The sequence below is a fragment of the Lepidochelys kempii genome, chromosome 4, assembly GCF_965140265.1.
Source record: "Lepidochelys kempii isolate rLepKem1 chromosome 4, rLepKem1.hap2, whole genome shotgun sequence".
In the NCBI taxonomy this organism is placed as follows: Eukaryota; Metazoa; Chordata; order Testudines; family Cheloniidae; genus Lepidochelys; species Lepidochelys kempii.
Genome location: NC_133259.1, coordinates 111,491,835 through 111,502,386, shown reverse-complemented (window position 1 = coordinate 111,502,386; position 10,552 = coordinate 111,491,835). Strand labels below are relative to the sequence as shown.

General features: G+C 42.7%; 1 protein-coding gene across 6 annotated transcripts in view; it reads left to right on the top strand.

The window, feature by feature from the left end:
• Positions 1 to 267: 267 nt before the first annotated feature.
• CC2D2A (coiled-coil and C2 domain containing 2A) overlaps positions 268 to 10,552 on the top strand; it is a 132,399-nt gene continuing 122,114 nt past the window's right edge. For 3 of the 6 annotated variants that reach the window (XM_073342476.1, XM_073342473.1, XM_073342475.1), the window contains exons 1-4: positions 404 to 418; positions 1,578 to 1,634; positions 3,292 to 3,372; positions 3,771 to 3,882. In XM_073342476.1, the coding sequence (XP_073198577.1) occupies positions 1,596 to 1,634; positions 3,292 to 3,372; positions 3,771 to 3,882 (232 nt within the window). In that variant the 5' untranslated portion in view covers positions 404 to 418; positions 1,578 to 1,595. Of the gene's footprint in view, positions 297 to 402; positions 419 to 1,577; positions 1,635 to 3,291; positions 3,373 to 3,770; positions 3,883 to 10,552 lie in introns of those variants that run through there. The other 3 variants (XM_073342474.1, XM_073342471.1, XM_073342472.1) reach the window with 2 other exon arrangements.

Sequence of the window (10,552 nt, the reverse complement as noted above, 5' to 3'; positions counted from 1 at the left end):
GTGAATAGTCTTACTGAAGTGAATATGATTATTCACATGTGTAAGTGCATACAGAATTGGGCGAATAATCATTTCCTATATATTACCACTTTCCCTTCCCTTTGACTGAATTTACTAAAATTTTTTAAAAAGCGTAGGTTTTTCTGCATTTACTTACCAGGAAAAGATTTCCTGACTCTGTCCCTTTAAAAACAAATTGCAGTGACCTTCCTTAGCAACCTTGTTGCTAAGATGGGCATTTTTGTTATGCCAGACTGTTGACTGCAACTTCAGAAGTACCGCCTAGGAAAACCCAGGTATGACTCAATTGTTTCCCTTTTGGATCTTTTTAAAAATCCCCACATTCTCCATTTTTCATTAAAGAGAGAAATGTAAGAAGCAGAAATCCTCAAAGTGACTTTTATAAAGGATTCTCAAGGTAATTTAATTTTAAAACTGCAGTTAGTGATACTCCAGTGTATTTCTGTTTTCAGCTTTAAATTGTCTAGACAGACAACCCTTATGCTACTGAATAACTTTGAATCTCTTGTATTCTAGTATAGATAAAGGCATTCAATTATGCATTATACTTTTTTAAAGACATCTGCTATGGCAACTAATTTCAAGAAATATTAGAACAGTTATGGTAAGGACCTTTTTATATAAGATATTCCCTAGTCACTTTTGCCTACACACAGGACTATTTAATTTGGTTTTCTAAAGTGATATTTATGTGCTATATATTCAAATGCTATAACTTTTCAATGTAATATTAGTAGGCCTTGAAATATATTTCATGTGAATGGTGCAAAGAAGTTGCAGTTTTCAGTTATGTCATTATGCTTAGCAGTAATGTGTTCTGAGCTACTATGGAGGGAATTCATCTCTGATCTGGTGTTGAGGATTATGCAGAAATGGAGCAAGATACAGCTTGCAACCATATAATCTGAGTTCTCATTTGGGTTTAAGAGTGCCTTAAACAGATTTAGCTGAAATTGATTCCCTGCTGACATAAACTGAATGGATATTAGGAGCTCTTAAACCAAAATAGTAGTTACAACACAAGGAGGTGGCAGCTCTTTAGCTAAATCATTTTCTAAACAATTTGAGTTAAATCACTACAACTTCATCATGTAGACAAAGCTTTAGACACATCTGTAAATTTCAGATTTGGCAAGAGAGAAATGCAAAGTGAACCCAGCTAAGAGGGAGAAGAAAGGGATGCCAATCTTGCAATACACTCTATGTGGACTAACAATGGGCAGTTTGTATATGATTTACAACAATAGGCAATCTGTATACAATTTATATTTGTCAATTTGATTCACTTTGATAGGGAATTATTAAATAAACTTGAAGATATATTTTGAATGTCTTGTGAGTTGGCTACAAATAGAGGAAATTACTCAGTTTTCAAAACCGTAAAACCATTTTTTGAAGTGTTAAATATTTTAACGTGTCACTTTAAGTTAATAGGGTCCACATGGGTGCAGAAGTGTGCCTTAGTGGAGTCTGTTGCATGACCAGTGCATAAGCATTAAATGTGTACATCCGATTATAATACAACTAATAATTCCTGTATTTCTTGCGACACTCAGGTATTGATTGCTGCAAACATGAATTTCAATGAAGAATCCCAGATGATAGCTATGGAGGTTAGTCTGATTAGTTTAATTATTAAGGCAAAGATGGATTATGGGGCATTTCTTTCTTTAAACATTATTATCGGGTTTTGTTCATATCACACTTTTGCCAGTTACCCAAATAGCAATGTAAGGGTCTCTTAATATAGGAGTTAATTGTCTCTTGGTTACATGCAAGTGACTCTCATTCTACTTGACGGGGGTTATATGTAGCTATTAAGAAGAGAAAATTTCTTTCTGTGCAAATAAATCATAAACATAACACAATGTGCTATAAACTTTTTAACTGATACCAGTTTTTAGTTTTGTTGCTAAACCACTGATCATAAGATGCTTTTGCTTTCTATTAAAGCTAATGTTAAAAAAATTATATAATACGTAGGTTGAGAAAAGAGTGTCTATATATCTGGGTATAGTGCTTAGATTATCCACAAATACAAAGTGTGTTTTTAAAAGTCATATGCTACAAAGAGTATATAATCAACAATAACCCAAATATAGGTGAATAGATTTAACAATACAGTTTAGATATTAGAATCCAAATACTTGAGCACATCACTCATGAAAAGTTGTACAGAGATTTGGTTGTGGAAAGCAAAATATATCAATGAGTAGAGATAGTCCCCCTCAGTAATTGAGAATTAGGTAGGTTGTCCATTTAGAAAATACAATCCACAAGGAAAATATTTCAGTTACTTTCCTGACTGCGCTTCTCATCGGTACTCCAGCTCATCCCTCCTGGTATTGCTGATGTCCAGTGATGTGTTCTATATCGATGTCATTACATTAATTAATTATCATAGTGCCTATGTGCCAGGCATTTTCCAAATACTCAAAAAAGACAGTCCTGGCTCTAAGGAGTACACAATCTACGGACAAGTACCATAGACAAGTACCACAGGAAAGAGAACTGAAATAACAATATGCACATTATATACAAGTCAACTTGATTACTACACAAAAAATTAAATGTGCACATACATTTTGATGATCATGTGCGTTAATTACAAAATCAGAAAATTACTCAGATTTCAAAACTGTAAAACTGTTTTTGAACCATTAAATGACTATTTATGTAATTTTGGAGGTAATACTTTGCAGTAACCTATGAGAGTTGTGATATTTGTTGCAGAAGGTAAGATGGTTTGTATGTGTGAATAAATCGCATGTAGGTACCTTTACAAGAGTGGAGTAGCGGACCTCCTAAATAAAATGTAAGAGCAAACATATTGCAAAATAAAAACTTCTTGAGGTCACACCGATAAGCCGATATATTAAATCTGCACTGCTCGGGCCCAGATCCTGCAAACACTTGGGGCCAGGCACACTTAGCGCCCTTGAGGCCAATAGGACTATGCCCGTGCTGCAGGGCTGGCGGGACTGGGGCCTACGTATGCCCTAAACCGAACCAAATACAGCAGCTCAGTGGTTTGAGCATTGGCCTGCTAAACCCAGGGTTGTGAGTTCAAACCTTGAGGGGGCCATTTGGGATCTGGGGCAAAAACTGGGGATTGGTCCTGCTTTGAGCAGGGGGTTGGACTAGATGACCTCCTGAGGTCCCTTCCAACCCTGATATTCTGTGATTCTATGAACAAAAGCCAAAGTAGAGTGGCGGTGGGCGGGACGCCTGGTTTTGTTCAACCGCTGTAACGCTTCCTCCCTGGGACAGGAGATGCGAGGCGAGGACCAGGCCCAAGTGGAGAAGCTGAAGCGGACGCTGAAAGCGCAGCGCCGGCAAAGAAAGCAGCCCGTGAGTTCAGGGCGGGCAGGTGGAGAGCGGCTGCCCACAGAGCCTGGACGGTGACCCTGCCTGGCGCCTCACCGGGCGCCCCGTCCTGGCTCAGCAGCGCCTCCTCAGCCGGGGCCCTTCGCAGTCCGCGCAATTGGTTCCAAGGCTCGGGGCAGAGCCCCGGGAGAGCAGCACTACCGCGCGTGCGCGGTGATTCAAAAGGAGGCGGGTGGAGCTTCCCTGGCGGCGAGGGGACAGTTCGGAATACTGCGCCTGCGCATCTGGAGTGTAGGCTGTTGCGGGCGCGCGGGGCGGGTGCGGAGTACATCCGGGTTACGGGGGAGGGGGCACGGAGGGGCTTCCGCGGCGTGTGCTGCCCTGCCTGACATTCGGCTCCCTCCCCTCCTCCCCCTCCCTAGCTGCCGGAGGCCGTGGGTCCCGCTGTGCTGCTGGCGGAGGAGGAGGAGGCGGAGGCGGAGGCGGACCGAGCCGGGATGGCGGCTCCTGCAGCCACTGCCCGGGCGCCGCGCAGTAAGTGTGTCTGAGTGTCCCTGCCGGCCGGGGGGGCGCGCCCCGCCCCTGCCCCTTCGCGTCTCGGGTCTCAGACGCCGCAGAGCGGCGTGACCTGTCCTGGAGGGAGCCCTTGGGGTAGCCCCACGCAGGCCCGAGGCCCAAACTCCTGGGGCGGGAGGAGCGTGTCGGGGACAGCGGAGGGCGAGCGGTTAGCGGAGTCGCTCAGCGAGGGGTGGCCGGGGAGGACGGCGGTGGCAGGGCAGGGCGCTGCGGGACAGATGCTGCTTCTGCCGGATTGGGTGACTGGCAGGTGCTGATATCTTGTTTTCAGGCACGGCTGGCGAACCAGCGCGTGATAATTGGGTGCAAATAACCAGCACAGAGCTAAGTTACCCATTATGGAAAGTGCGGTGTACTCTTCGTTTAGCAAGTGAATTTTTGTCAGTACAGCGAAAAACTTCCTCTGATTAAAACTCTGGAAATGTATTAAAAAAATTCTCAGTTAAAATAAACATTTTAAAGCGTTCAGGAACATTAGATAATATGCACAATATTTTTGGAATATTCCAAGGATCAACTCCTCAATTTATTATACTATATTTGAATGTTATATCTGACACTTACTCATCACCCTGTGTATGAGTAATATTTTGATGACAGGATTATTTTGTCACTATTGTCATTCATCTCCTGCCTATAGAGGGCAAGAATGGAAGAATATATTCAAACATATATGCACAAAAGGGACTCTACTTGAATCTGTTGCAGCAGAACACTTCATCATGGAGTTGGGGAGGGTGAAGGCAGAAAGTGCTATCCAAAACCAAGTAATTTAAATTTTGCTAGACAAAACTGTTCTTACCCAATTCCTGTCAGATATTTTAGGGAATAGTAGTACTATCAATTTTATTTTGAGATTTTTCACAGAGTGCACAAATGAGAAAAATCACCCATTTTACAAATGAGAGGAATCAAAAGGGAAAATTTTTAAAATGAAATCAAATATATTACAAGTGATTAGAACAAACTAATTTTATTGACAAGACAATGTTTGTTACAAACTCTTAAAATACCATTTTTATTTTGATATTTTGTAAAGAAAAATTTCCAGTTTGAAACAACTTCTCAAACTAATTAGCTTAACTTTCAAAACAAAAAGGTTAAAAATACAGACTTATCAGAACACTATAGTTGACGCCCTCCTTCACTGCCATTGGTTATTTTGGGTTGCAAAACTTTTAAGATTTTGACTTTTTGTCCCCCTGTGGGATAGCAAAAAACTTTTGAACTCAAAAATATTTGCAAACTCAGAAATCCATTTCCCACCCAGCTGCAGTTTTTGACTGCAGGTCATTTCCCCCTGCAGCAGACAGATCAGCAAGGGGATAGTGTGAAAAGATCACTAATCTAGCATTTTCAATTGATTATGCCCATGTCCCGTTTCTGTGTTGATACAACTAACTTAGAACCCTGTAAAGTTTATAAATAGTTTAAATTTGTCTCTCATATGCTTTGCATTTATCAACATTGAATTTAATTTGCTATAGAATTGTCCATTCACCCAGTGTACTTAGGTTCCTCTGAAGTTCCTCACAGTCCACTCTGCACTTGACTAACTTAAATAACTTTGTCATCTGCAAATTCTGCAACTTCATTGCGTGCACACACCCTTCCAGATCATTAATAAATATCTTAAACAATGTGAGACCTGGAACCTGGAACTTTTAAGCTCCTACTATTCATTATTCACCATGATGAAAACATTTATTGCTACTCTGTTTCCTCTCATAGCAAGTTTTGATCCGTAACAATACTTTGCTCTCACACTGTGGCTACTTAGTTTCTTTAGCAGTCTCTTCAGTAAAACATCAATCTGTTCTCAATAAATTGAGGGATAAAAAAATTTAAGACTCCTAAGTGACTCAGGAACGAAGGGTGGGAATCCATGAAAGTACTTAGGCACTGAAGTCCCTGTTTTGGCTCCACTGCAACCCCCAAAACCGCTTCCAAGTGCTGTAGGTTAGGGATGCTGCCTAAATTCTTTGCCCAAGTTTTTCAGGGTGAAAGTTCCCTAGGTGTCTAAAAGTTTCTGGCTCTGGGCATGTGCACTGCTTTCTCCCTCTAGGCATCGGGATGCCTGTCTCCCACCTAAGCTCCAGAGTGATGCACAAACAACAAAAAGACAGGCATTCAGCCATCTAAGTTAATGTTCAGGGCCTGATTGGGTAGGTGCGCTGAGAGGCTGCTATCAGATCGAGTCCAATACAAAATCAGGATGAGGAATAGGTGGTGGTGATTTTTCTTGGTGACTCGAAGTTCGATGCTGTGACACTCAGCATTTCAATGCCTAACTCCTTTTGTGGATCCCGCCCTGATCTATTGACTTTCAATGAGACTTTGGCTCCTAAATGCTAAAGGCATGTTTGAAAGTATGCCTTTGGCTCCTACTTCATAACGGAGCTTTTGCCAAATTTGGCTCCTAAATGCTAAAGGCATGTTTGAAAGTATGCCTTTGGCTCCTACTTCATAACGGAGCTTTTGCCAGCTTTAAGTGTGACCTAAAACAAAAAATAATCTTCAGTGGTACCTTTCCAAACATAGGCTTGTCTGTTTGATTCCAAGCTCTATGTTGAAATGCATTTAGGCACAGATCTATAAAGGAATGTAGGTGCTTGAGACCCAGATTTAGGCACTGCTCTTCCTCTAGGCCCCTAAACTCATTAGGTGCCATTTTGTAAGGAGTTAAGCATCCATTGCTGCTGTTCTTGCAAAAAACTGCTTAGGTTCCTGACTTGAGGAAAGGGTTCCTGTCTGTGGATCCCACGCGGAGAGAGGTGCCTCCCTCTATCCTCTGGGAATTAGGTGTCTAAATCCAGGAGTGTGGCGCTTAGGACACCCTTCTTGGTATCTGGTATTGGCTAGTTTAGGTAGCTCCCCACCTACTATGCTGGCTTTGTGGTGCTAGTGTCAGATTCCTGTCTCCCCATGTGTTGTATAGTGAGCGAGGTACTTAACCCAGGGTTTCTGGATTCCACTGGGTGGTTAGGCTTTTAAAAGTTAGGAGTTGCAACACCTAAGTCCCTTTGTGGGTCTGGGCTGTTCCCTCAGTACATCATGTGGAGGGAAGGAAAGGAAGCTGTTCCACTTGTAGGTGGCCTTCCTACACACAGCTTGATCCCTAGATTCTGGTGAAATGCTCTCTCCTCAATAAGTCTAAGTGAATTCCACAGTCCTACCTGTGAACAAGATTTATGATTGCCTTTACTTTGCTTCAGTGTTTCTACTAAATCCTTGTAATTTAAACATGGTTGTCTTTTCTACTTGAGAATCTGCTCTCCTTTTTCAGAACAGCAGTGACATTTGAGGGTTGCCCTTAATCCCATCATTTTCAATATTTTCTTCATGTCACTAAAATTCACTTAGTTTCTTTCGTGCTAATCTTACATAATATTTAATTGTTCACTTTCCAGTTTCTACATTTTATTTTTAACTATAGCCAAAGAATTAAATATTCTAACAGCTGGAACAGAAATTTCCCTCCTTCCCTATTTACCTGTGTTAATTTATTCAACATCTCATCATGCTTTTTTTTAAAGTCCCTTGGCAGAAATCTGGCATTTTCCCTTAATTTAATATTACATTCTCTTCGATCCTGAACTAAACAACTGTAAGGAATTGGCTATATATTAATTCACTAATAAGATAGACTAATAAGTGAATAGAGAACAGCTGCAAATAACAAAGTCTTTTTAAGAAATAGCCCAGCATCTGGTAGTTGCTTCCTTGAATATGCTGGAAGATCAAAAAGTTGGGAAGTCTTTACTTTCCAGGATGGTTCTATTGGGAATGATCATTCGTTCGTTTGTAGATGCGTACTGGGGTCATTTAGTATGAGTATTTGTATCTGATTTACTAAAAGGGGTCACACAGTTTTTCCACCTCCAGCACAAAGGCTGGTGTATTTCTTTGATTCAGTTTTGAAACTACTGGGAATTGCAAAACGTGAAAGAAATCCTGAATGCTATGATAAAGAGAGAGAAGTTGTTATAAAATACATTTGGGGGGAGGGGATGCGGGACAAAAGGAAATGAAGAAAAGTTAAGAAATCAGTAAGTTTAGTAAGAAATCATTACTAAGCAATTTAGTAAAATACCGAACAATTGTAGGATAAATTGTCTTGAAAAGTCACTCCTTAATTCTAAGAACCTGTGTAAACCAGTATCTGTATGTACTAAAGGCAGTTGGCTCAACCAATTAACTAAAGGACCTGATCCTTAATTCCCTATACATACATACATACATACATACACACACACAATTTATGTTGATTTTAGTGAATTGTTGGTGTTTAGAGAATGTATGATCAGGTTGAAGTGACCTAGTATTGCCAAGTCTACCTTAAAACCCACAAAACAGTCTACAGTTGACTCTTGACACTGTTAGTAGTTTTGCTTAATGCGGCGATTATTCCTCATGTTCAAAATCTAGTTTTCCAATAGTAACTTGTTTGTTAAATGTTCTTTGTAAATGTGAACAATTATTTTTATTTATAATGCAATAAACTTCTTAAATCAGTAGTTTCTTTGCAGTGTTTAATGTCACACAGATTATTTTAAAATTTGTAAGGAAAAGAATAACACTTAAGACTGATATTTTACAAGCCAGTTTTCAGCTCAAAGAATATGTAACTGGTTTTACAGTACAACTGCTGTCCACCTCCTTCGTTCTCATTCCCAGTTCAAAATAATAATTTCTGCTTCCTGTGATTGCACATGTCCATTCCACTTCAGGTTTAAGTCAGCAAATTTTTTCCTTTAGCAATACCCGTCAAGGTGTTGGTGGTGGTCTCTGCCCTTTAGGCCCTTGGGCAGCAGAGGTGCCCCATGCCTCCCTCCGTTCCATCTTACACTCTGACTACCAAGCATGGGAAGTATCATCTTGCTACTGGAAGTTGTTTTTCTCTCTCTCTCCTTCCTTCTGTCCCCCCTCCCAAAAAATTATCTTCCCTATGGTAAATAGTTTGTGGTATTCATTAGATTAGTATACATGTTCATCGTTATTTTCTTGCTTGTTTTGGAGGATTGGTCCCCTCTTATGTTCAGGGTGTACCTGGTACCGCATGTGCCTAAGTCTCTGGGCTTGTGCTGGCTGCAAATAATAATAAAAAATCTATGCTGGTGAGTGACCCTCATTCCACCTGCCTAAACTGTCTCGGCAAGGATTATGTTAGAGCAGTGGTGCCTAAACTTTCTGTTTACCCCTCCCCTCCCGACCAACAGTAGTGAATCTATCCATGCTCTTTCTCCCCCACCCCCCATTACTGCACAGTTGGCTCAGCAGAGGAACTCGAAGGTGGAGCTGGGGGCTGAACTGGAGATGGGGGACGAGCTGGGGCTAAAGGTGGACCTGGGCTGGGGGTGGAGAGGGAATGAGGACAGAGCTGGGCTGGAGGTGGAAGAGGAGGTGGAGTGGAACTGTGGCTGCGGGCAGAGTGGAGCAACAGCAGGGGCCGGAGATGGGCTGGTCATTGAGTGGAGCTGGGGCTGGAGCTGTGCTGGGGGCAGAGCAGGGAGCAGAGTGGAGGTGGGCTGGGGGCGGAGCAGGGCTGAGTGGTGCTCTCTCCCTGCCCCTGTTGGTGGCTGGCCTGGGCCCCCCTGAACTTTCCTCCATGCCTCCCTGGGGGGGATGCCCCACAGTTTAGGGACCACCAGTCTGTGTTACAGATTGATGCAGATTTGTAGAGACTTTAAGACCTGGACAGACAAAACAACAAAAGGGAGACTGCGCCACATCCTCATGGAGGCCACCCGGCATCTCCCTTGTGAACTTTCCCTCTCAGGTAAGGAATACTGCTCTGGAATTTCCTTCTGAACGCCAGCACTGATCCCCTTAACCAGTGCCAAGAAAGAAGCACATAAGGGCAGAATCCTCAAAGGAGCCAAGACGTAGCTCCCCTAGACGATCGAGGTCCTCACTATTGTCCACCAGCTTGAGAGGGCGGGAGGACATAATCTGCGAAAAGACACTGCACGGTACAGACCTCTTCTCATCAAGCATTTGTTGACTCTGGGGCCCAGGTCAATGTGACTGACCCCTGCTATGGTACTGACTTCCATTCAAGAACAGCAGCACCAGGAAAAACTTTTGGTATTGACAATGCCAGAGACCTATGCAGCATCCTGGGACATACTCTGCATCTTGGTATTGGACTCCCTGATGGTACAGGAGACAGGTTGGCTGGTACCAGTGGATGTCCAGGGTATACTCAACATGAAGTCCCTGGTACTGATATCTCCAGAGCGACATCCCTGGACCTTGGCACCACTGGCACTATACCACCAGGGTTGTGTGACTCAGGGTCCTCCTCAGAGCCTGATGTAGGCTCTTATGCCCCTCGCTCCTGTGACAGAAGGTGTCACTTCCCTTCTCCTTCATCAAGAGAGTTCCAATACCCTGGTACCCACCAGATGTCCAGAGACAGGGACCCTTGGAGCAGTCGTGGCCCTACTAGAACCTGTGGTGCATGCCTCCCATTTCCAGATTCTCCACCTTTCAGAACTTCTAGCAGACAACATGTTAGCATACGTGAGGCAGTCCAGGAGTTTTTCCATTAGTAGTGATGTTAGCAAGCAAAACCTCAAGGCCTGAAGATGTCAGGATCTTAAGAAGGGCAGTTGGGACCAAGGTT